The sequence below is a fragment of the Ceratotherium simum genome, chromosome 40, assembly GCF_057802395.1.
Source record: "Ceratotherium simum simum isolate JZ-2026a chromosome 40, ASM5780239v1, whole genome shotgun sequence".
In the NCBI taxonomy this organism is placed as follows: domain Eukaryota; kingdom Metazoa; phylum Chordata; class Mammalia; order Perissodactyla; family Rhinocerotidae; genus Ceratotherium; species Ceratotherium simum.
In genome coordinates this window covers 4171153-4196082 of record NC_141939.1, presented here as the reverse complement: position 1 = coordinate 4196082, position 24930 = coordinate 4171153, and the positions used below count along the sequence as shown (strand labels likewise).

Here is a 24930-nt window from a genome sequence, read left to right as displayed (position 1 = left end):
GTATTAGAGGTTCAATTACCTTAATTTGGGGGAATTTTAGGAGTATTCAATTTATATAAGCTCATATCTCTAAGATAAATAAATGTCCATCAGAATAGAGGTCCTTTAAGAGATTTATAATCTAACCTAATTTGATAATGCCATACCATTTGATAATACTACATACTCAGACACTTAAACATACAAACAGGGGCCGGCCCTGTGGCATAGCAGTTAATTGCGCACGCTCCGCTGTTGGCAGCCCAGGTTCAGATCCTGGGCATGCACCAACGTACTGCTTGTCAGGCCATGCTGTGGCAGCGTCCCACATAAAGTGGAGGAAGATGGGCACGGATGTTAGCTCAGGGCTGGTCTTCCTCAGCAAAAAGAGGAGGATTGGCATGGATGTAAGCTCAGGGCTGATCTTCCTCACACATACAAACAGGGCTTATAGATTCAATTCTAAAATTTCAGCCATGGGTCAAGAATACACAGAGAAAAACAAAACTCATAGTTTTTGAACATTTCATATCAGTGAGCTATTTTCTTCCCAGTGGGTGATACTGAACCTCTTAATCTCAAGTTCTGTGCCTGATACACAGTAAACCATTCGCTGAGACATCAGTGCTTGGACACAGAGAAAGATTCATTTGAACTGGCCAAACGAGAAGGTAGGAGGATAGGTTCTCTCAAATCTGCTTTAATAAAAGAAGAAAGCAAGGGAGTTTATAAAGCTAAGGGTCTTGGGAGGAGGAGTTTCAACAAAACAAAGGAGAAATCCATGTTTCTTTCACTCCAGATAAGCCCTTGGGCAATCAGACTTCTGGGCATCAAAGGCAGCTGGGAGCTGGTTATCTGGTTCTCCTAATTTCCTTGAAGGCATTCTTTTTCTTCTACAAAACAAGCTCATAAATCCTTGTGACCCTTGAGTCACCCCTCAGGTTAACAAGAAAACAGCAAATTAACAAGATTAACTTCTTTTCATCTGTGTCTGTGTTGGGAACGAGGTCAAATGGTAATCATGTTCTTATTAAATATTTACAGTAACTCTCGGGTACTTCACTTCATTGGTACGAATTCTTAATTGACTTGAGCACAAAGTACACAAACAGAAAAGAGTAGTGAACTAGATGCTCCATTATCTTTCACTAACAGAGATAAGACGTCTATAAACCATTAAATCCATTTGGTCACCTCCTCCCATGGCTCCCTTGCTACTCTTTGTGCCATATTTGATTGGTGGCACCTGGGTCACATGCCTGCTCAGTGGCAGCAAAGGAGTTTGGGAATATGATTTTTATAGCTTGTACCTTGGGAAGATGATAGGAGAGGACCAAAATGGAGGGGGCCCAAATGACTTTGAAGGATGTTGGGTGACCATCAAAGACACACTTCCTATAGCTCTCTCTCTCTCTCTCTCTCTGACTTAGACTCCAAATTCCACTGTCTCTGATGTGGCTTCCCTTTGTTTTCTGTCTAAGCACAGGTTTGAAAAGGTCCAACAATGGGCCAAAGAAGCCTGCAAGGACTGCCTGTAAACTCTAATTGTTTGCATACAAATGACAGCTAGGTTATTCCTAGTGAGACTAGTTGGGTCTCCTTCTTGGTCCCAGTTCTTGAATGTAACTGAGTTCAAAGCTATGTTTCTTGAAAATTCTGGATTGATTCAAATTCTCCACTACCTGGCAAGTCTTCCTCCCCATATTACAAATCAGAGGCCTGACTTACTATCTGGACAGAGTCTTTCACTTACTTGTGAGATGAAAGTCCAGGGTACTGTGAGCTCCTTGCCCTCAGGGGTACTCCTTGGCAAAAGTGATGGAGTAGAGATCTGGCCACCAAAGATCTATATATCCTTATGTTGGCCACAGAGGACTGTTAGGTGGCCCAGCTCAGCACAAGGCCCAGTGAGTCCTCTCAATCATTACTGACTTGGCAGGGGGACAAGGCTCAGCCTGACTCTATTGACATGGCTCTGCTGCCTGGGACCTGTGGCTGGGGCACCTGGACATTCACCATAAAGCATACCTGGATGGTTGATAGTGTTCGAGTGGCGAGTAGCAGAAATTGCATCTGAAAGGCTTATACCCAAAGAGGGATTTATGGGGAGGATTCTGGGAATGTCCTCAGACTCCAAGGAAGATTTGGGATGCCCCAAATTTGGGAGGTCATGCAGGGCCTCCCTGGAGCATAGCCATGACCCTAACTCAGCACCATTAGTCCAATTAGATAGTGCCCAGCCCTGGCAGGGTGATAGGTAGTGCTGGACTATTTTGGAGATGGCCATGGGCTAGCTGTTGCAACCATGCAGATATCAGCAGTCAAGAGCAGCATTTGATCATGACCAAGGCTCAGGCCTCTGTGTGTGAAGGGGAGCATGTCAAGGAGTCTGCAGCAAGGTTGATGCAAATGCACGCCAAACCAGGCAGGAACTGTTATTTGTTCAGGGCTTCAACACTTGGAATCCTACGGCCAGCAGACCTGGCTCAGACTCACCCTCCAGGGAAACACAGGCAGGGGACATGTCATGGGGTGACATACCTGGGGCTGTGATGCAATGGTGGGCACTTGGCACCGAGGCTGGACTCAGCTTCAGACAGACTGGGACACCATTTACAGACCCACTTGTCAAGAACAAGTTCACAAGATACTTGGAAGGCTGCTCTCATGACTCCTTTTTTCCCAAAAGGGCAAAGGATGTCCCTGTGCTCTCACTGATAAGCACAGAAAAGCACTCAGCTTTTCTTTCTCTCGTTTCTCATGGCAACTTGTGTTGGTCTGTCCCTGGCACTCTGTACACAGAGACCACATCACTTAAAAGTCAATGAAGAGGATTCAGCAGGAGGTGTGGAAAGGAAGAAATATTTTACACAGGAGTGATGGTCAAATATTTAAGAACTGGTACAATAATCTAAATAATATAAAACACAAATATATTCTTTTTTATTCTCTAAATAAAACAAATATAAAAGTGCTTACTAAGATACAAAAGTTATAAGTTGTAAGAGAAATCACTCATCAAATCACTCTAAATATTTCCAAGTCACTTGTTGAGTTTTGGAAGTCCAAAATGGATCTCACAGGGATAAAAATCAAGGTGTCAGCAGGGCTGTGTTCCTTCTGGGGGCTCTAGGTGAGAATCCGTTTCCTTGCCTTTTCCAACTACTAGAGACTGCCTGCACTCCTTAGCTGAGTTGAGTAGCAGCTTCAGGAAGCAGTTATGGGTTGTGTGTCTTTTGTGCCTCCCTTGTTTTTCCTGGAACTTTAATAAACTCTTGTTACTGTCCCTGCCTAGTCTCGACTGTGTGTGTGTGTGTCTGTGTTTGGCCCATATTTCTGAAGCAGTAGTCAAGGGTGGGTTCTAGCCCTTCTCCAAAGCCAGGTGGGGAATTGGCCAAGGCCACTGTAGGAAGAGCTGCGCCTGTCCAGGGCCACCAGCATGTTGGGCTTATGGGGTGAGGAACAGTTCTCCAGAAATAACCTAGGGGTGGCTCCTAAGCACACAAGAGCCCTCTGGGAACTACTCAGAGGCAGCTGGGGAACACTCTGGGGGGGTGCTCTGATGTTGGCCAATGGGCACGTGTATAGTAATTGGGGTAAAAAAATGGAAAGGGTGAGTCTCAGACAGTTGTTCTATGGGGCTAGGTAGAGCTGGGGATTGGGGGTGAACAGAAAACACTGACTGCCCTCAGGGAGCCTACAGTCTGGGGGGAGGGTACAGAGTCGTAATAGGTCTGGCAGTGGCAGGATGGTTGAAGCGCTGGGTGCTGTGGGGGCACAGGGGGTGGACTCCTGAGCCAGTAAGCCTTCCGGGAGGAAGACTTCTGGGTGAGGCTGGAAGGAAGAGTGGAGAGAATGTTTTCCAAGTAGGTGTTTTCTGTGCTTCCAGAGCCGAGGAGGGCCAGGTATGCTGGGGAGCTGAAGCGGTGCCTCAGGGCTCAGCCCAGACAGAGGCTGTGAGGCTCAGGGATGCCGTGGGGAGTGGGGAGCCAGGAGACTGCGGGGGCAAGTGGGGCCAGTGAAGAGCCTAACAAACTAAGACATTTGGGGTTCAACTTGAGGGCAGTGGAAGGCTGTGGGCCAGGTTTATGCAGGGGAGTGAGCTGATCAGAGCTGGAATATGGAATGAATCTTTTAATTTATCATCTACTGATTTCGCCATACCCAAGGCCACAGGCCCCATCTCAAAAGCACTGCAGTTAACTCTACAAATGACACCAGAATCCTTCCACTTCCACTCTGCTCTTGGTGTCGGTCACAGATCACCCCCCTCCACACAGTCCACGTGGAAAGACCTTTTTTTGCAGTGGGGCTGGGGGTGACTACATGATGATGGGCTGGGGGGGCTACCTGGATTTCTCAAGAAGCTGCTCCCTGATTACTCCCCAGGCATTCAACTTGGTAGCTCATGGGCAAGTGATGTTTAGCCCAGCCTTCTAGACTTGGGCTCCCAAGCCCTGCTCCCCCACAACCCTTGCTGATGTGGGAGGCAAGCCAGACAGCTCCGCACAGGAGCTGCGGCTGAGATGTGGCAGTGAGGTCAGGGACCTGTTAGACAGCCCATCATCAGGTGGTCACCAGCTAGTCATCACGGGTATATATAGACGGGGATGGCAACTCTGCGGCAGCTGAGTGTCCTCCCGCTCCTGGTCCTTGGCAGACATTACTAATCGATTGCATCACTTTCACACTGAGTCACCCCAAAGCTGCAGACAACCACGATCAATCAGAGCTGTTACCTGGGCTGAAGCTGATTTGCCAGTCTTGCCAGACACAGACAGGATCCAAAGGTCGGGGTGACTCTGAGTCAGAAGCCAGGCAGGACAGCAGCGGTCAGCAAACAGCAGGAATTGCAAAAGCCCTGAGGTAAAGGGCAGGGCGGGGGGGTGGGTAGTCAGACTGGCCAAGCAGAACTGCAGGAAAGGAGGCGATGATTCACATTCGTCCAGAACTTTAGTTTACAAAGCACTTTCACTAAATGCCCACGACTCTGGAGGTAGAAATTACTCACTTCCATATTGTAGATGAGGAAATGGAGGCCCAGTGAAGCGAATTCGCCTGGTGTCACCAGTGTGGCGGATACTGTTTTGATCTACCTGGCAGACTCACTTCCTCTGAGGTAACGGGCCCGTGCCTCGGGAACACAGGTAGGCACAGGTAAGGTCAGAGTCTCTCTCCCGAAAATGTGTCCTAGAGCTGAGACCCGCTGGGAGGGAAGCAGTGGGAGCTGAGCCACATGGTGGTGGTGTGCTGGTGGACGCTGCAGCACAGCTGGGGGAGGTGGGGTGACTATGGAGGGGGAAGCTCTGGTTTGTAGCATTTGCTGATTCCTGGGGTGTGAATACTCTTGCTTTGGCCCAGTTCAAGCTACCAGTGTGGCATCCTTGAATGCGGAGTGGGGAAGAGATGAGCCAGCAGGAGCCAGCTCCAGCTCACCACTGGCAGTGCCCCAGAGAGGGGGCGCAAGGCTACTGCTTGTGCAGGTCTCCCTGCAGTTCTGTGAGCCACACAGGCTGTTTCCTGCCTGGCTAGAGTCCACTTCTGTTGCTTGCAGGAAAGGGCCTGAGAACCCTCACTGAACCATGCACGAGGCGGGCTCAGGGCCTGTGTTCTGCTTCCAGCTCCTTGATCTTTCCTCCCCACCCCACTGCTCCCTCAAGGGAGGGCTGACAAGGCCAAGCAGGTGGTAGGAATCCTAAGCACCAAGCCAAGAACCTGCAGACAGGAGCCATGCAGGAGGGGTGGAGATGGGGAGGCAGTCACCTTTCCAGGACGCCTGCCCAGGAGCCCCTTCTCCCTGCTCTCCCTCCAGTGGCCCCTTCTCTCCCCCTGGGGGCCTTGCAAACAAGGCTGGGCAGTGGCTGCCACTTGCTATGCGTAAGTGATATTGGCTTTCCAGGAGTGGCCAGGGGCCCAGAGGAGCTGGGAACAGGGACCAGGAGTGGGTTCAGGGGGAAGGTCACCTCCCTTCGCCAGTCACTAGACCCTATCTGCATCTCATTCTGGGTCACAGGGCAGAACCTGGGAGTGACTGCACTCACCTCACAGATGCGCAGGCATGGCCCAGGAGGGACAAAAGCTTCTGCCACCTCTGCAGCCAAGCAGGATGGTAACCCACGCCTGTGCTGTCAAGCCCTCCGCCGCCTGCCCCTGCTGGCCCATAAACCAGGGGACACTGCACAGGTGACTTGACAATGATCTGACTCTGCCCTGCCCTCCTGTCTGGAAGCCCTGCTGAGTTTTTACCAGCGACATTCTGGGAGACATTTGTTTAGGAAACTGGCCTCGGGTGTTATTATGACAACAAAGAACACAAGCGGCCGCCTAGTGTCTGAGCAGCAGCAGGACTTGGGCTCCAACAGTGGAAATGCCGAGCCTACAGGAGACCTGGTGGCCGCCGGCTGCAGGGGCTGGCTCCCTCAGGATTGGGGACAGCGGGGCTGGGAGGACTGTCGTGAATGGGCTGGCATTCCTGTCCAAAGGGCAGCAGCCACTGCTGAGCTCCAGGAAGGGGTCCCATGTGGCCAGAAATTCTGATTTTTTGTGTGTGTGTGTGAGGAAGATCGGCCCTGAGCTAACATCTGCCAATCCTCCTCTTTTTGCTGAGGAAGCCTGGCCCTGGGCTAACATCCATGCCCATCTTCCTCCACTTTACATGGGACGCCACAACAGCATGGCTCGACAAGCAGTGTGTTGGTGCGCGCCCGGGACCCAAACCGGCGAACCCTGGGCCGCTGCAGCGGAGCGTGCACACTTAACCGCTTGCGCCACCAGGCCAGCCCCTAGACATTCTGATTTTTAAAGAGAAGCCCAATATCCAAATTTTTATGTAAAATCTCTTGATTTTTAAGTGCTGGCAACTAGTTACAAAACCATTTTAAAAAATTAAATGGGTCCAACTAAACCCCTCTTCCAAGCCACTGGCTGCAGCCTCTGGTCGTGAGCCTAAGGAAATCCCTCACATACGTAGGGGCTCCCCAAATGCCCTCTCTAGTACCTCCCACTGCCAGCCGGCAACTGTGCCCACCCTGAGACAGCTCCCCCGAAGCCCCCTCCAGTGTGGGCCGTTTCTCCACACGACCCTGAGGGGGCTGAGCAGCCCCGTGCTTCCAGGCCCTGTGGGCCCCCCTCTGAAGGTCACACCACGCGACTAGACCCTGCCGGGTGTCCTTGCTGCAGCTGTCCCCAGACCCTCCAGTGCCTCCTCTCCAGTCCTGCAGACTGTAGCCCTTGCCCCAGACCACTGTGGTCCTATTTGTGCTGATTTCGAGGCTTCCCACCTCCTGGCCTCTCTGGGCCTTGACCTTCTCTCTTCCAGTGACACTCTCCCCCACCCTCCATGAACTCACCCGGTAACCGAAATGACTTCAGCCGCTCCCTTATCTTGCCAGCCTACCTCGAGTGCCCGCAGGACCCACGTTCCATCAGTCCCACCACCCGTCCTGGGTCCCTCACTCCCTCCGGTCCTCACGCCCCCTCACCCAGCTTCGACTCCGCAGCCCAGCACTGTCATCACTCTCGCGCCACCCCAGCACCCGGTCCCTCTCTTGCTCACCTGACCCTCCGGGCACAGCCCCCACTGGCACTGACTCCAGCTCTCCTGCAGTCCAGCTCCGCACCCAGCCAGCCCAGCCTCGCTGCTGCCAATCTCACCGAAATTCCTGCCTCTGACCTCAGGCGGGAATTTGGTGCTTTCCAGAAAGCCCAGGACAAGGCCTGGTGCAGCCTTGCTCCCTCTCTTGGAGATCTCTAGTCCCCGTTCTCCCTCGCCTCAAACCTCCCACCCCTGGTGCCCACACTCACTTTCCACTCACTAGGAAAACAAAAGCACTCGCCAGAGGCTCCCATGGCCCCCACCCACCCCCTGCCCGCGCCCAGTGTCTCTGGGAATGGGCTCCCCGCCCCAACCTAGCATCTAGGCCCACCCAGAAGCCACAGGGCTTCTGTTCAAGCTGGAGACCAGGACCCTCCTGGGCTCTCGCCTCAATGAGTAAAGCTGACTGCTCCACTGGCCTGAAAGGCTCTACACACATGGCCTCAGTCCCTGGTGAACCCCATCTTTCCCGCCTGATCACTCTGCTCCAGCCTTGTAGACCCTCTAGTTCCTCAGCCACACATACCCCCTCTGTCCTCCCCTCAGAAGCCGCATGGCTCCCTGTCACCTCCTCCAGCCGTTGTCAGATGTCACCTTCTAGTGAGGCCTCTCTGGCCACTCCATTTAAAACTGTGCATCCTGGAGATGGATGGTGGTGATGGTGGCCCAACATTGTGAGTGGACTTAATGCCACTGAATTGTACACTTAAAAATGGTTAAGATAGTAAATTTTATGCTAAGTTATAGTTTACCACAAAAACAAACAGCACACTCCACTCCTAGCCCTACTTTTCTCTGTATTTTATTCATTTCTTTCCTGCCTCCCCCTGTAGAACGTCAGCTTCGTGAGAGCAGGGTCTTGAAAGTCTCATCCACTGACACGTCCATCCAACACCTAGAACAGTGCCTGGCACCCACTGGGAACAGACACGCAGCGTCCACAAAATGCCTGACACACGGCCTTCTACAAACCGTCACCTGAGAAAGGGGCCGGGACTGTGGGGACATCCCTCCCAGAGTCGCCTCCACTCCCCACTGCCATCAATAGCTCAAAGGCCAAAGGCAGTTTGAAAGGGGTCCTGAGGGCCGGCCCCGTGGCTTAGCGGTTAAGTGCACGCGCTCCGCTACTGGCAGCCCGGATTCGGATCCCGGGCGTGCACCAACGCACCGCTTCTCCGGCCATGCTGAGGCCGTGTCCCACATACAGCAACTAGAAGGATGTGCAACTATGACATACAACTATCTACTGGGGCTTTGGGGAAAAAAAAGGAGGAGGATTGGCAATAGATGTTAGCTCAGGGCCGGTCTTCCTCAGCAATAAAGAGGAGGATTAGCACGGATGTTAGCTCAGGGCTGATCTCCCTCACAAAAAAAAAAAAAAAAAAAAAAAAAGGGGGTCCTGAAAATGGCCCCGAAACAGTTTATGCCCCAAAGGTAGGTACTCTGCAGTCCTGCTGGGCTGTAGGTCCCCAGGGCTGTTGGGGACTGTCAGGACGCAGCAGGTAATACAAAGTAATGAGTACAAGGAAGATGACCTGGAGCACACCTGTCCACTTCAGGGGATAGTGCCCCGAGGCACGTGCAGGATGCCCTTCCAGCGAGCTAGGCAATCCCACTCAGCCACGTCCTGGCATCTGGAGCTAGAGGATATCTCAGCTGCTTCCTCATTTGTAAATGGAGACAGTATCTTTCCCAGGAATCGTGAGGAGTGAGAAAACTCATGCAAAGCCAGCACACTGGAGCTGCAGGGCACAGGGCACAGAGGTTTTCGAGGAAGCACGCCCACATTAAACCCTGGGTGTTTGCTGACACCCAAGCAGGGGTGGCCGTGTCCTGCCCAGCGACTAGCTCAGGAAGCAGATGCCCCGTGCGGAAAGGCATATTCCCCAGAGCAGCCTCCAGAGGGCGCAAACATCCCAGCTCTGAGCGGTCTGTGCCCAAGTCCTACCGCCCGGTGCACCTGCCTACCTCTGTGCCAGGGCGAGGCCCCTGTGGCTGTGCATATGAAGGGGACCCCCGCGACCCTGCCCCATCTCAGGCAGGACCCTACACACAATAGGTAGCCCTTGCCTCACCCTTACTTAGGGGATCTGACCCCAATGACCTGTGGCCCAGCACCCAGCACACTTGCAGGGAGGGCGGCAGAATCCAGTCCTCTCACCCCTCTGTCAACCACTGAGACTCCAGAGGCTCAGAGAAGTGGGTAGCACGTGGGCTCATGCAGGAGTTGGGAGCTCAGGGCTGCAAGTCACGCAGCTACTCTGGCCGGCATCTGGCATCTTCCAGAAGGAGGGAGGCGGAAAATTGGGAGAACCGCCTGCAGAGCCGGGGAGTGTTCATAACAGTGGTGGCCACCACCCCATCACTGGCCCCAGCTTGGCGGGCAGCTATCTTGCCTGTGCCCGTTGGAACTCCCCCTCCAGAGGCAGCTCTTGGAGTTGGGGGCTGGACAGGATGGCCTTCAGCCGTGGCAGCCCAGCCCCTGGTGCCAGACATGTTGCATGTGGCCTGGTCTGGGTTCTGTCATCCTTGGTGGTGGCCTTGGGCAAGCAGGACCCGTCCCTGGCCTCAGCCCATTTACCTGTTAACTGAGGGGGGTCGCACTAGATCGCCCCTCCCATGGCCTGAGGTCATGAGCATCCCAGAGGGCAGGGGGAGTTCCATGGCACGCATCAAAGGCCACTCATTGATCACTCTGAGGCCGGAAGTCGGGGGCCTGGCCCCATGCCCGCCACCCCAGCATCTGCCTGGCCAATACCAGCACTGCCTTTCCAGGAACATGTGTGAACTAGGCAGGCAGCTGTGCCTGGCTTCTGAGAACACACAGCCTGGGGAGGGGACGGGTGTGATGCCTCTGACAGGGGCCCTCCCTCCTACTGAGACAGGAACAGGGCAAGGAGCAGGGCACAGCTCCCCAGCCACAGCCCATCAGAAGGAGGCACCAGGCTGCAGAGTCTCTGAGTGAGCCTCCTGGAGCAGCCACATGTGAAACACGGATGCCCAGGCAGAGATTCTGGCCCTCTCACTCCCCTTTCCCTCGAGGCGCCCCCAGTGGAAATCTCCTGACCCACTCATGTGTGGCAGGCAAGGGGGGGGCAGGAGGGGCGCGCCAGGATTCAGCAGGCCCTGTAAGTTTGCGTCCACCACCAGGGCAGACAGATTCAGGCTTCCTGCTCACACCCTCAGCCCCCAGGAGCGCTGCTAACAGCTGCAAGGGCCTGGACGCTGGGCTCCTGCGGCTTGGCTCCGAGTGCTGTTCTGCCACTTACCTGCTGGGGAAACCTGCTCAAGTTACTGGTCCTCTCTGAGCCTCAGGCCCCAGCTGCACAATGAGGGAGGTAACAGGCAGCTGTCCTGAGGCTCAACTAGAAAGTGGCTGGAAGGCACAGGACGCTTGTCACCGCCTGCTGAAGTCTGAGCAGAAAGCTGAGTATTGCTTTGGGTCCCGCTCTTGAGTGGGGTGCAGTTCCAGATCCAAGTGGGTGCTGGGCAGGTCCCTCTCCTTGGCTCCCCCGGCTGCCCTTGTGAAGATCTGCACCATGCACACCGCAGGACTGGGTAGATTCACATTGCTGTTTTATTGGATTTTCTGTGGGCAGCCAAGATGCCCCAAGCTGCTATCCAGCTCCTCGGCCCCTCACCCGATCCCTGGCCTCTGCTCTGGGAACTCAGCTGGGAGCTGCCAGCCCGGCACCATCTGCTCCCAAGGCCTTGCCACACTGGGCCTCCAGTCCCCAGGCTCGGGCTGCTACCTGGAAAGACAAACCCAGTTTTCCCACTGCCTCCCTCTTTGTGCCAGGCTGCCCAGCCTGGGGCACGTGCCTGCATCAGACACAGCCGAGCTCTCCTGGGGAATGGGCTCCAGCCCAGAGCCCCCTGGCAGTGCCTACCCATCTCAGGCCACGTCAGACCCTCCACCCTCACAGTGCTGTGAGCTCCGACCTACAGCTTCGTGTTGAGGTGGAAGGAGAAGTGGGGCGCTGCATAGGTTGTGGCAGGCGGCACGTGCCATGGAGACGAGGTCGGGCAAAGTCTGTGGCGGAGGGCACTGTCAAAGGATGCTGGGGGGAAGTGCATAAGGCCAGTGGCCACGGGTGAGGGGGCTGTAGTGGCCAGGAAGTGAGCTGGGAAGGCCGGGATGACCAGGGGGCTGAAGGGGAGAGTAGCCTGGCCCTTTAAGGGGTCCGAGGTGCCGGCAAAGTTCAGTGGGCAGCGCAGCATGGTGCCCCTGTAGGCCTCCGGGAGGGCAGGCCCCAGGGCTGGGCCCAGCAGGCAGGAGACGGCCAAGCCAGGCCCCACAGACTTGGCCCCACACTCCTTGGCATCCACCTCCTTAAGAAAGGGAGACACTGCCCGCAGTTTTTTGCCACCATGGGCAAAGCCCTCTTCCTCCAGGCTGCGCTTGTTGCTGAGGCCTGGGCTGCTGGGGAAGGTGGGAAGGGGCACGGGGGTCTCAGCAGGGACCTTGGCCATGGGGGACACCCAGCAGGCTTTGGGCTTGGGGTAGAGGCTGCCCTTTCTGGAGCTGCCTTTGTGGAATGCAGAGGGGTGGCTGGCATCCCCACCCCACACCAGCTGGGGTTCTTTGACCGGCAAGCCCTCTTCTTTGCCAGGGGGCCCCAAGAGCACCCCATCTTTAAGACTGGGGAAGAAGTCCCGGGGGTGCTGGCTGATGGGCTTCAGTACCTCAGTGGGGTAGGCATGGAAACAGCCAGTGAAGATGGGGGCTGACGGGCGGGGGCCCGCCTGAGCCTCCTCCCTCAGGCTGCCACCAGGGGCCTGCATTTCCTCCTGCGGGGTCAGTCGGTGCCTGGAGTTCTCTGCCAGCCCTCCTGGGCTCTGGGGATGCTCCAGGGGGCAAACAGCAGGGGAGGTCTGGGGCTCCCCGTTAGGGCCACCTGCCCCATGGCGACAGCCCTCCTCCTGACACTGCAAGGCCTCTGCCTTGCTCACCTGGGCCAGGAGCTTCTTTTTGGCCAGTGGTGACATGATGCCCTGTGTCCCTTTGCAGTAGAAACTGGACAGGAGCCGCTTGTAAGCCTCAGGGCAGCCGCTGGCACCCACAAACGGCAGAGAGGGCCCTGAGGCCGGGCCCGGCTGTTCCGTGCAGTCCCTGGGGGACTCCTGGCTGGGAAGCCGCACCAGGTCCACGGCATCTGTTCTGATCTTTCCTGGCACCATCTAGAATGAGAAAGGCGGTGCCTCAGGGCTGGGTGTGAGCCATGCATCCTGACCTGGGGACCTGGTGACAGCAGGGTCCCAGGGGGGTACCCAGGAGCCTCTGCTGGCCCTTCCAGCACCTTTGTGCAAAATTTTCAAAAGGTATCCCGTCCTCTGAAGGGATAGGCCTTGTGTTAGGACGTGGGGCCTGGTGAATGGGGTGCAGACTGGAGTTCAGATCCCACGTGTGCCCTCATTTGAGAGCCCTCAAATAGTGAACTCGCACAACCATCACAGAAGCCCTGCAGCCCTGCACGGGTTCTGCCCTCACAGCGGCTTGTGGGTGTTCTGGGCAGGGAGCTCCGCGGCCACGCCACAGTGAAGACAGGTAGGAGAGCCATGAGGGGCGGGGGAGCCGTGAGGGGCAGGGTCAGCTGGTGGCCCCCGCTGAGCTCAGAGCTCACCTGATCTCCCCGCTTCTCCTCCTTGGCCTTCTTTGGCCTCTCAGCGGCCCCGTCATCCCCCTGAGTCTCCTTGGCCATCTTGTATTGCTTCCTGGGCTTGGAGGGGGGCAGTGGCTTGTCATCCTCCCCCTTCAGGTGCCGCACGTACGGGAGGACCAGCCTGAGGAGGAGCCAGGCATGTTCACCATGAGGCCAGGGCTGGCAGCCCGCTCCACACCTCCCACCCCTCTAGGCCCACCTGGCTCCTCCCCCAACCACGAACACCCCTCCCCGCCAGTGCACACAGACAACCTACAGGCGCGGGGGCCCACGCTCTTCCTGGTCTCGCCCAGGAGGCCTGTGGCCTGGCCGCCCCCAGCAGAGCTCTGGCGCCATGAGCAGAGCACACGCGCCCACCATCTGACAGCCTGCGTTGCTCACATCCCGCCTCCGCTCTGCGCTCTGTCCGCACCTGCACCAGTACCTTCTCCCCACACCCCTACCCCCAGCCCCAGCCCCCCTGCGCCCTGCCCGCCCCCTGGAGGTGAAGGCCCAGGTGTCCTGCACCCAGGGGCCCCGCCCCCAGCCGTACCTCTCGTAGTGGCGGCGCGTGCAGGTGGCCGCACTGGTGCTGCCTGGGCTGCCCCCCAGTTCGTCGTACACGTTCTTCCAGAGGCGGCGGCCGGTCACCTGCAAGGGCACCACGTGAGGGCACGGCCAGCGCGCACCCCTGGCCGTGGGGCCCTCGCAGCTCCGGGTCCTCACTTGGCAGGGATGGGGGCAAGGAGTGCAGTCTTGCAGCTGCTCCCCCAGCAGCAGGGGCGGGGAGTTGGAGGGGCTCGCCTGGCCGCCAGCCAGGTCTCTCTCCCCGGGGCCGCTGCCCGACTGCTGGCCCAAGCAGCTTTCTGAGCCCCGCGTAGGGGGTGGGCAGAACAGAAGGGGAAGAGAGGAAAACTTGCTTTGAGCAGCAAAGTACCAGAGGGCAAGGCAGGCCCGTCCTCCTCCCTGCAGCATGCAGGAGCGCTGGGGAAGGGCAGGGGGTGAGACCCTGCCTCCTCCTCCTGTCTGGAGGCAAGGCCAGCCCTGTTCCGCTCACGCTCTTCCCCCCCAGGGTGGGGAGCAGGAATGTGCCAGGAGACGCGGCATGGTGAGAAGTAAGAGGTGCCTTTCTTACCATCTCATAGGCCCCCAGCTTCTCCACTGCCTTGTAGATTTTCCATAGGTTAACTGGAGAGAAGAGAGGGCAGGGCCGCTGTCAGTCTCTGAGGGCGGGGGGGGCAGCCAGCAGCCTGTTCCCATGGCCCTGCTGGGCAGGCAGACCCAGCACACACCCAGACAGGGCTGCTGTGACGGACCGGGCACTCTTTCTGTGTGCAACCCCTGTGGGCTGGCAGCGTCCAGGGTCGCCCAGAGTGGAGGTGCCTGCCCCAATGCCCTGCCTGGGTGGGGTCCCCTGCTAGGCCCCCCCTCCCTGCCTGCACCCCAGGGACGCACTCTGCTTGAAGCCGAGATGGGGCACCCTCTCGATGGGCGTGTGTCGCTCCTTCATGAACTTGTAGAGGCTGACCAGGAAGGCCTGCTCCTCCTCCCGCTCCCCGCCTGCCTCGGGGGAGTCCTGGGGAAAGAACAGGAGGCATTGGGATGAGCCCCCAGTTGGTGGGTGGCTGGGGACAGGTGGAACCACTGGCTGCAGGGGAGGAATGAGGTGTGTGGCCCCCAACCCCAGGCTCCCACAGGAGGGGCCAGGCCCCCAGTACCCAGCCTTTTGCTCTGGGCTGGAGTGAGTGTCCCTGGCATCAGAAAGGCACAGTTGTCAGCTATGAGGGCTCAGGACCCCAGGTCAGGGTCCCCAGAGGCCTGGCTCCAGAGATGGGCACAGGAGCAGCCCGCACCTTCTCCAGGCCTCTCTCCAGGCACAGATCACTTCTTTAGCTTGCTCTACATTTGTTACACCTGTGTCTCAGCTCCTCGACCAGACTGAGGTCCTGGCAGCAGGCTCGGTGTCCCCAGGCCTCACAGCAGCCTGTGGTCAATGCTGAAGGAACACAGGTGCTTGGTACTTTCTGGCACTGAGGGACTGCTCTGCCGGCCTGTGTCCACTGAGCCTTTGCTGCAGTGGCCTGCCTCTCTGACCTGCCAGTCTGCGTGCTGAATTCAGGGAGGTGAAGCCCTGTCCTGAGTTCCTGGCACACTTCTGTCAGGCGCACAGGACTTTCAGTTTCTGCTCCCAGAGGGACAATTTCTGCTGATGCTGTTCATCTGGCTGGTGGCTCAGGGCAGAGGGGGTGGTTGCGCTGGGGCTGAGGGCTGGGAGAACAGACAGCTCCCAGGACCTGGCTGGGGAGGCCTCCAACACCAGAAGGATGCAAACCATCTGGGCCTAGAGCAGTGCAGAGAGCCATGCATTCCCAAAATATCTGATTCAAGTACCATTTCAGTGTTTTTGACTCATCAAAGGCCTCTGATAATAACCACACAAATTCACGTGTTACCTATGACATTGTAACCTGCTGGGGACCAAGGCAGCCGGTTTGTGCAGGCCTCAGAACGCAGGCATATGCTCTTCAAATGAGTCTGCTCCTCTAGCCCTCTTCTCTGAACGCCACGCAAGCTGTGAAAACCTGTTACCATTTGCAACTACTCTTCTACACCAATCAGGATTTTTACTCCAGACTGTGCCACCAAAGCAAACGGCCAAGGTGCACGGACGCTGAGGCTGACCGCTCCGCAGCATCACCCAGGGCTCCCCACTCAGACCGTGCTCATCCACGCTGCCTCGGTGACCTCCCCGGGTGGCTTTAACGTCCATGTTATAAATTGGGATGGACGGATGGGTGTAAATGTGCTTTTACATCACAGAAGAGTGCTTTCATCTGTTTTACAGATCAGGCTCCAGGTCATCTCCATTTGATAACAAGGTTCTGCTAGGAAAACTGTCTGAAAGCCCCCTCCACAGGTGACGGGCAAGTCCTCCTGCCTGCCTCCCACACCCCCCACTGCAGGGCCCCCGACGGCAGCGCTGGGCCGCTCCTGGCTCTGCAGGATGGGAGTATGGAACACATCTCCAGCTGGGGAGTCTCCAACTTCACCTGGGAGGCTGCACACAGGCAGGGGCCAGGGGGCGGGGCACAGGGAAAGAGGGCCCCAGTGGGGTCGCCCAACTCACCTCCAGCTGCACGGGGCTCTGGCTCTGGCTCTGGCTCTGCTCACCATCGGGCTGAGGGGACACAGGTGGGTCCAGGGCGTCACCTCCCTCTGATTGTTTCCTTTTCCCTTTGACAGGAGGTGCTGCAAGGAGAGGAAGGAGAGAGAACACGTGAGATGCAGGTAGGGAGGAACAGGTGGCGAGGAGAGGTCCCCTGGGGAGAGGCGGCAGGTCTGAATGCGCCAGGTGGGGGTGAGTCCTCTCCTTCCTTCTGCAGTGTGTCTTCTGCCCCTGCCCCCGCTGACCCTGGCTGGACGCAGGCCAACCCCCCAGACACACATGTGGGCTCCCCCTGGCGGGTGACTGTGCTCTCCCTCCTCTCTGCCATGCTCATCCCCAACCAGCCCCCGCCCATGCCACACCTGCGGCCTTTCCTTCCTCTGTTCCGGCCATGTCCCCACATCTTTGAAGGAAAGCCTAAACCAGCTTGGGGTCAAGTCAGAGGAGCCTGGGGCTGGGGCCATGGTGCTGGGGAACTCCTGTCTCCAAAACCTGCCCCACATTCAGGCAGAAAGTTTTTGCAGCAGCTCAGCCAAACTGGGAAAGCTGCTGAGGCTCTCATGTTTGTGGGCCTCACAACACACCACAGGGCACCACAGAGCACCACAGGGGCTGCTTGGACCGTAGATCCTCCGGGAATAATCAAGAAGAGAATAAGTGCCTGTTTGTGAAGCATCTCACCTTTCCCTGAGCACCTGCAGGGCCCTAACTGCCCCTAATCAGGCCCCGTCACCTGCATCACCCCATCACCTCCCCTCCCCTGCAAGGGTCCTGGTGACCCTTCAGGTCTCACTGGACAAGTCGCTTCCTCTGGGTGGCCATTCCCCGACCCCAGCCAAGCTCCTGCTTCTCTCTAGCCATCCTCGCTCCTCACGATCCTTCTGATTGAATGCTCATCACTTGTCTGGCTTCCTGAAAGCTCATTGAGGCCTGCTGGCACCCACACGTGGTAGGTGCCAGGTAGGTCAGAACGAGTGCGTCTCACAGCAACCCACACAGAGGCCAGGGAGGCGCTCTGGGCTCGATTTCACAAAGGGCAGCCATGAGCTGATGGTTGCAAAAACGCAACACCCCTGCCACTGCAGAAAACACAGCCATTGGAAGCTGCCTCAGGCCACACTCGGGCTGGCAGCAGATCTGAGACCAGGATCCACGTCCTCTGACCACCTTTTCTTTCTTTTTTCCTTTCCTTTTTTCATTTTGATAATCTAGTGTGAACTGGCCCAAACTCCTGGTTCACTCCAGCTCAGGAAACCCTTACTGCTGGGAATCTGTGAGATTCTGCCTTCATCCCAGACCGAAAAAGAATCTCCTTAAGAATAATAAACCCATACGAACACCACCCACGAGCCAGAGGCACGTGGTGTTAGACCCTCTGGCCACTGGATCCGCACCCTCAGTTGTTCACATAAGCGCCACGATGCCTGCAATTACTCACTCACGCTGTGTGGGTCCTCAGCTCTGTGTCCCTGGCTCTTTCATGTATGTTCTCTCATTCAGTCCCAGAAGGGATCCCATTTGAAAGAGTGGGAATATGAAGGCAGAGAGATTAAACTGCTTGTCCCTCTGGGGGACCAGGATTCAAAACAAGGTCTGTCTGACCACCAGTCCAGTAGCCCGGCCTCACCACCACTGCGCCTGCTGTCGTTATCGCCAACATTTACAAAGCCTTGATGAGGAGTCCAAATACGCCTGGGAGAAACCGATCGTCATGCTTGTCAAAGAGAAAGAGATTCAGGCCATCCTCTCAGGCCGGCTCCTGACTATTGGAGACAAGGCCAATCTCCAGAAATAACTGGGTACCAACAACCGACCCTGCAGACTGATGCCTTTCCAACCAAGTCCTTGGGCAACTCTGTGCCTCAGTCTTCCCTCCTCTGGAACAAGAGAGAAAGGCCCCGGAGTCCTTTGCTAGCTATCTGTGAATTCCTGAAGTCTTCCAGGTCACGGGAGCACCTGCTTCCGCCAGCTCTTCTCTCCCTCCTGCCTTCCTGCTCCGTTTTCACATCCCCTCTCCCTTCTTTCCTGCTGGCTCAGCTCCTCAGCACGCAAGGACTCTCTCCATCTGGTCCTGTGAGAGGGGCTTCTCGCTGGAGCCCTCCTGCAAATCTGCTAGGTGACTCTGGTAAGTCACTGCCCTCCGGCCTCAGAGAAATAAAGTGGTTGGACCAGGGCCCATTAGAATCACCTGGGGAGCATTTTAAAGACACTGATGCCTGTCTCCCCACCCTCACCTGAGTTTGATTTAAGGTCCTGCAGGAGCATCAGAGTTTAAAGCTCCCCAGGGGGTCCCAGGGGGCAGCCAGGATGAGAGCCACTGGACCACAGGATCTCTAGTCCCTTCTGCTCAGTTCTAGAGTTGGTGAGCTCTGCCTGGGCCACAGTGTCCTGGAGTCGGGCACTCAGGTTACCTGGAAAGGAGGTCACCAATCCAAGCTGTTTAACCCCAGATGGGAAAGGGATTAGAGCTCTCACCTGGAGCCACAAAGGGAAACACTCTTTATCTGTGTGTCCAACTGAGTCCCCAAATGAACCTAGCCTCCATTCTCTCCCATCCAGGGTTAGCAGGCTCTCTCTGTCTTGGCAGGGCCTTTTGGGCCCCCACTTCCTCAGCCTTAGATGTGGGAGAGGAAGAGTCCTCTCCTTTCTTCCCCAGGGTGGCCTCAGTCCTGTCCCTGGCTGCCCCAATCCCTCCCTTCTCCAATCCTGATTTGTAAATCAGGGTTCCAGGTAAATCTCCATTTGGGAAAAGGATTCTGCTATGACAAATAAGTCTGAAAGCCTCCATCATCGGTGATGGGCAAGTCCTCCTGCCTGCCCACCTCCCAGCTCCCACACCTCCTCCCACTGCAGGGCCCCAGATGGCAGGGCTGGGCCCCTCCTGGCTCTGCAGGGGAGGGGAGGGACTTATGGACCAGCCATTCCAGTCCCCCAGCCACACTCAGCCTGCAGAGGCAGGAGAAACCCACCTGCCCCTGAGTGACCGCTGCTACTCAGGAGCCACTGAGTGACGGTCCTGCTCTGAGCTTGTGAGCACAGATCCCCTCTGAGCACAAAGCCTCAGATGCCCTATTCCAAGGAGATGGATTCAGTTACCAGAAGAAAACCTCTGCTCTCCAAAAGAATGTCATTCAGACATTGCTTTTTCCATCCAGGAAGCAAGAATGACAATAATGGTGATTATCGTCTCATTGTTTACTTTTAATACATCTGGAATCTATAAGGTGTGAGATAGAGATCTAACCACATCCCCCCCCATTGGTTAGGTGGTCCCAGTATTGACTGAGTGACTCTTCTTCCCCCAATAATTTGAAATGCTACTTTCCCCACAATCTAAAGGCTTATAAGGAACACATCTGGGACTCGTTTTGGACTTTCTATTCTGTTCCATTCACTGGGAAATGCTGGGACCCAGGCATCTGTTTTGATCTTTGTGGCTTTGTGAAACAACTTATTATCCAGAAGGCAAGTCCCCCATCATTACTCTTCTTTTTAAAAAATCCCATCTGAACTTTAGGATAATTTTGTCACATTCCCTTTAAAAAAAACACACAACACCAAACTACTGGGGTCTTGATTGAATTGCATTTAAATTCAGAAATTACTTCGAGAAATAACACCTTTCTGACACTGCACCTTCCTTTTCAGGACCCCGTGTCTCCAAAGACTCCCCTTGTAGTCCCCAGTATTCCTTCTTAAAGGCCTGATGGGTTTCCTGTTGAGCTTATCCTTGTGTTTGGTGCAGCTGGATAACAGTGTGAGAAAAGCCTTGATAATCGACAGGAGGGCTCCGCCCCACAGCCCCTGTCATTTCCTCATTTCACTGTTGGGACAGGACAGAGGAAGGCTGGTGGCTGGGCCAAGGAGACGAACCCTGGGCCCTTGTGCCCCAGTCCCTCACTGTGCAGCGAGTGGGCGTGGCAGGGTGCTGGGCAGGGGGGTTGCTCAAGGCCCTTCCTGTGTTAGGAATCTGATTTCTGTTCAGCCCCATGGCTCATGTCCAAGTCAAGCTTAACCCCCAGATCCTAAAACCACAGCAGTGAAGAGGTTAGTTTCAGTCACTAATAGCAAAAGAGGATGCTCCCTGTAGCTACTTGTTCTGCAGCCCTTCTCTACTTCCCTTTCCACACGCCACACTCCAAACCAGACAGGGCTCTGCTAGGCCTGGGACTAGGCATTTCTGTACACTGCTCACCAAAGCTTCCCAGCCACCCAGTCAGGATTATTTCCCCCTTATACAGATACAACACCTGAGGCTCCGAGAGCTTCAATACCTTGCCTGAGGTCACACAGCTTACTAGTGGCAAAGCTGGGATTCAGAACCAGGCAGTCTGACTGTCCCAAGACACTCAAGACACCGACCCCTGAGATCTAGAGTATTTGTGTGTGTGTGTGTGTGTGAGGAAGACTAGCCCTGGGCTAGTATCTTCCGATACCAATCCTCCTCTTTTTTTTTTTTTTTTTGTGAGGAGATCAGCTCTGTGCTAACATCTGCCAATCCTCCTCTTTTTTTGCTGAGGAAGACTGGCCCTGGGCTAACATCCATGCCCATCTTCCTCCACTTTACGTGGGACGCTGCCACAGCATGGCTTGCCAAGCAGCGCCTCGGTGCGCGCCCAGGATCCGAACCAGCGAACCCCGGGCCGCTGCAGCGGAGCACGTGCGCTTAACCACTTGCGCCACTGGGCCGGCCCCCAATCAATCCTCCTCTTTTTTTGCTGAGGAAGATTGGCCCTGGGCTAACATCTGTGCCCATCTTCCTCCACTTTATATGGGACGCCGCCACAGCATGGCTTGACAAGCGGTGCGTCAGTGTGCGCCTGGGATCCAAACCTGCGAACCCCCAGCCACCATAGCGGAGCGCGTGCACTTAACCGCTGTGCCACCAGGCCGGCCCCTAGAGTATCTTTTTAGTGGGAGCAGGGAGACCCCAAGTTCCTTATCTGTGCTTAGAAGGTGCAAGCTTGCCTACTTTCCTGGAGTGGATCTGCAGCCTCCCGTCACATCACTCCAGTTAATCTGCTAACAAGAACCTGCCCCTGCCCTACCAAAGGACAAGCTGAAATCAGTGGGAGCGGGGCAGGACGAGCGATGGGGAAGGCGGCTCCAACACCATACGGGTGCATCTTTCACCAAGTCAGTCTCTGCTTCTGTATCTCAGTTTTCCCATCTATAAGGTGAGTGTGCTAGAATCTGTGGGCCCAATGTTCTAAGCAGAACAAAGTGAAAAACGAGGCTTCTCCCACAAACCACAGCTGCGCGTGTGTGTGCGTGCACGCACACACACCCCTGGGTGAGATCCCAGGTCTGCCTGTCCTGCTCACTGCCCAGAGCAGTGTATGGTACAGAGCAGACGCTCCATAAACCTCAGCTACATGGATGCATGATGAGCCACTTGATCTCAGCTACTCCTGATGCCCAGAGAGGGACTTGGACTGTGACTAGTTCAAGGACACACAGCCTGTCAGTAACCCAGTGGCAGCTGCACCACCTTTCTCTCTCTCTCTGCCTGCCCTGATTATCTTTCTTTCTCTCTCCCTCTCTCTCTCTCTGCCTGCCCCGCCCCATTCACCCTTGGTGTGATGGGAAGGAAGCGACACTTCCTTTCATGAAAAGTCACCCACAGGGAGCATTGTGTCAATTACGACAATAATGGTAACAGCAGCTCAATAACAACCACCAGACACAGCCCCACCCCCTCGCCTGAGGCTGTTGGCTGAAGTTGCTCTTAGCTCTAGCTGGAACAGAAACAAAGACAGCCTTTGAAGCGGCCAGTCCACTTCGTGGCCCAGGAGCCGGCTGCCTGGGGGAGTCTCCGTGTGGAGCTCGCTCCAGTGGGCGGTTTGGGGAGGAGGGACCTGCCAAGGGCTGTGCTCCAGCCAGCACTGAGGACAGACGAGCTGGACACGGGACCCTTGAGGCACAGGGTGCAGCTCCTGCAACAGCCTGGCCTCAATGTCTTGGATTGGGGGTTGGGGGAACAGGGTCTGGGAGCAGGTGGAGCCAAGATGCCAGCCTTGAGAGAGTATAGAAACGGAGAGGGCATGCCACTTCAGCCAGCTCTGGGATGTCCTAAAAGACCCTACTGCAGGACAAGGCTGGATCCCCACTGTCCTCCTCCAGGTCTGGATGATATGTGACGATAACAGTAACAGCTCCGTCTCTGGACGGTTTCCTATGTCCCCGTGAACTATACTCCATGTTCCCATTCCACCTGTGGAGAAATCACGCTCAGAGGCTTTAAGTGACTTGTCCAAGTTGTGGCCCAGCAGCAGAGGCACAGCCAGGCCCGGAGGAAGGCTGCCTGACCCGCGCAGGGGCCCTCCTCTGCCTCTCTGCTTTTCCACTCTCCTCTAGAGCCCCCCAGGGTAGCTCTCCAAGCCTGTGGACCCAGGGCCTAAGGGAGAGTGTGGGCCGTCCCAGGCCAGTTTCCCACTCGGGAAACGGGAGACCCAGGGGAAGGGAGGGGGCGGGGTCTTGGAGGCCTGCCCCGCCCTCACTGCCAGACCAGAACTGGTCTCTAAGCCTCAGTTTCTCGACTGTGAATCAAAGACGGAGGAGCTGATTCTCCGAGGTCCTTTCTTCTACCTCTGCCACTCCAAGTTCTAGCCCCCAGACGGGTCCCCAGGGCTCGGATGGACTCTGGAACTCCACTCCAGGGGTCCGATCCTCTAGCTGCCATCTCCCACCCCTCCTCTGCCCTAGGGTGGCCTGTAGGCGCAGGGACCCCGAAGCCTCCAACAGTGGTGCTCGGGACGGGACAAGACGCGCCTGTTATCCTCCCCTCGCCCCCGAGGACCTCTCCTCGCCCGCTGATGACCCTGCAAACAAAGGGAGGCCGGGGCCGGCCAGCGCAGTGCCTCCTGATTCGCATCCTGAAACCTCGAGGGTCCGGCGCCCGGCGAGGCCCCCCCTCCCCCGCGCGTCGGCGGGGCTGGGGGACGTGAGCCCGGCCCGGCGGCGCCCCCTGGACACTCTGCGGAGGGACCGAGATACAGCAACTGGGCTGCGCCCCGCAGCTCCGGCTGAGCGCGAAGCCCAACATCTCTCCTCGCGCGCTCGCACCTGCGCTTCTCCTGTCTCCCTCCATCACTTCCCTTCTGGAGACCCGAAGAGAGAGAAGAGGAAAGACAGAAGAAAGGAGAGCAAAGAGGGAAGCTACCCCTTTCCTGCCGGGGGGGGGCAGAGAAGAGTGGACAGGAGACCAGAAGAGACACCCGAGAAGAAAAGAAAAAAGGGAAGAGAAAAGAGACGGGGTAGGGGCCGAGAAAGCAGGTAACCGCCGCAGGATCCGCACAGCCCTCTGCTGAAAGAGGAACAGTTGATTCTTCAAAGTGCATTGAGCAAGTTCTTCAAAACCCGCGCAGAGTCACTTTCAGGAAACGGCGGCCGCAGTGGAAAGCGCCCCGCGCGCCCAGCGGACCCCGGAGCCTCTTCTCGGCGGCGCCGGCGGGTTCTGAGAACCCGGGGATGTGACGGGTGGGGGCGGGGGCCGCTGGGGGCTGGGAGGCCGAGAAACTGCTGCGGACAGCTGTCACAACAAATTAGCTGAGACCAGCTCGAGATTGAAACCACAGCAGGAAGTGGGATGACAGAGCCGTACAGGACTTGGTAAATTTCAGTCAAGAGACGGCGAGAAGAGTTTCGAGATAAACGCCCGGGAAGCCCCTGGCCGCCAGAACTTTTCGTCTTTCCTTTTTTCGAAGAGCACGCGCCGACACCCGGCTTCACCCCTCCCGCGCAGGGCGGAGGGCGCCGGCGCCGCGGGCCGGGCTGGGTCCCGGCGCCCCCGCCCCGGAGCCCCCCGCCGCCCCCGCTCCGCCCCCCAAGGCGCACCGACGGCCACCAGGGCCGGGGCAGACCCGGCGCCGCCCCCCGCGCTCCCCGCGGGGCCGCCAGCCCCGTCCCGGGACGGCCGCAGAGCCGCTTACCCATGGCCCGGCGAGGTCCCGCGGCGCCCGCCCGCGCCCCTCCGCGCGCGCCGCTCTCCCGTCCCCGCGCTCTCCGCGCGACTGGCCCGCGGCGCCGCTCTCCCGCCGCCTCCCCGCGGCCCCGCCCCGCCCGGCCCCGCCCACGCCCCGCTCTGCGATCTGGTTGGTGGGTCTGAATCCTCGGCGAGGGGCAGGGGCCGCCCCCTGCGCCCGGGGATCTCTGGGAGTTGTAGTTGCTCCCCCGGTCTAGGCTCACGGACCGGTGCACCTGAGTAGGCTCCGCCCCTAGAGGAGGAGGCGGGACACCCAGGAATCACTGCTGCCTTGTGCCTCTGGAGGCACAGCGGGAGTCTTGGAAAAAATGCCTCGCTTGCCCGCAGGGCGCTGGAGGCTGGGTGGGGGGAGCAAAGTGCTTCTGACTTTGACTTGACGGGGATCATGGGCATTTCCCAACTCCCACCCTGCCCAACATGGAAGTAGAGGTGGTTGGTCTGGGCTAAAGAAGGATTCCAGTCCAAACTAGCAAATCCTGGGCAGAAGCTCTGTGGAGTCCCAGAAGTGCCTGGGACGGGAAGCTTGTCGGTACTGGCTAATGTCCACAGATGTCACCAAAGCAGA

General features: G+C 57.0%; 1 protein-coding gene across 2 annotated transcripts; it reads right to left on the bottom strand.

Annotated features, from left to right (window-relative positions):
* Positions 1 to 8359: 8359 nt before the first annotated feature.
* On the bottom strand, positions 8360 to 24382 carry ARID5A (AT-rich interaction domain 5A). 2 transcript variants are annotated; one of them, XM_087426162.1, is made up of 7 exons: positions 24313 to 24382; positions 16343 to 16464; positions 14671 to 14791; positions 14351 to 14403; positions 13769 to 13866; positions 13198 to 13357; positions 8360 to 12754 (listed from the first exon to the last, which is right to left on the bottom strand). In XM_087426162.1, exons 1-7 carry the CDS (start codon positions 24314 to 24316, stop codon positions 11516 to 11518), a joined length of 1797 nt encoding a protein of 598 aa, XP_087282288.1. In that variant the 5' UTR covers positions 24317 to 24382; the 3' UTR covers positions 8360 to 11515. The 2 variants fall into 2 exon arrangements, with proteins under 2 accessions (XP_087282288.1, XP_087282289.1); XM_087426163.1 differs by lacking the exons at positions 14671 to 14791; positions 24313 to 24382.
* Between the last annotated feature and the right edge of the window lie 548 nt (positions 24383 to 24930).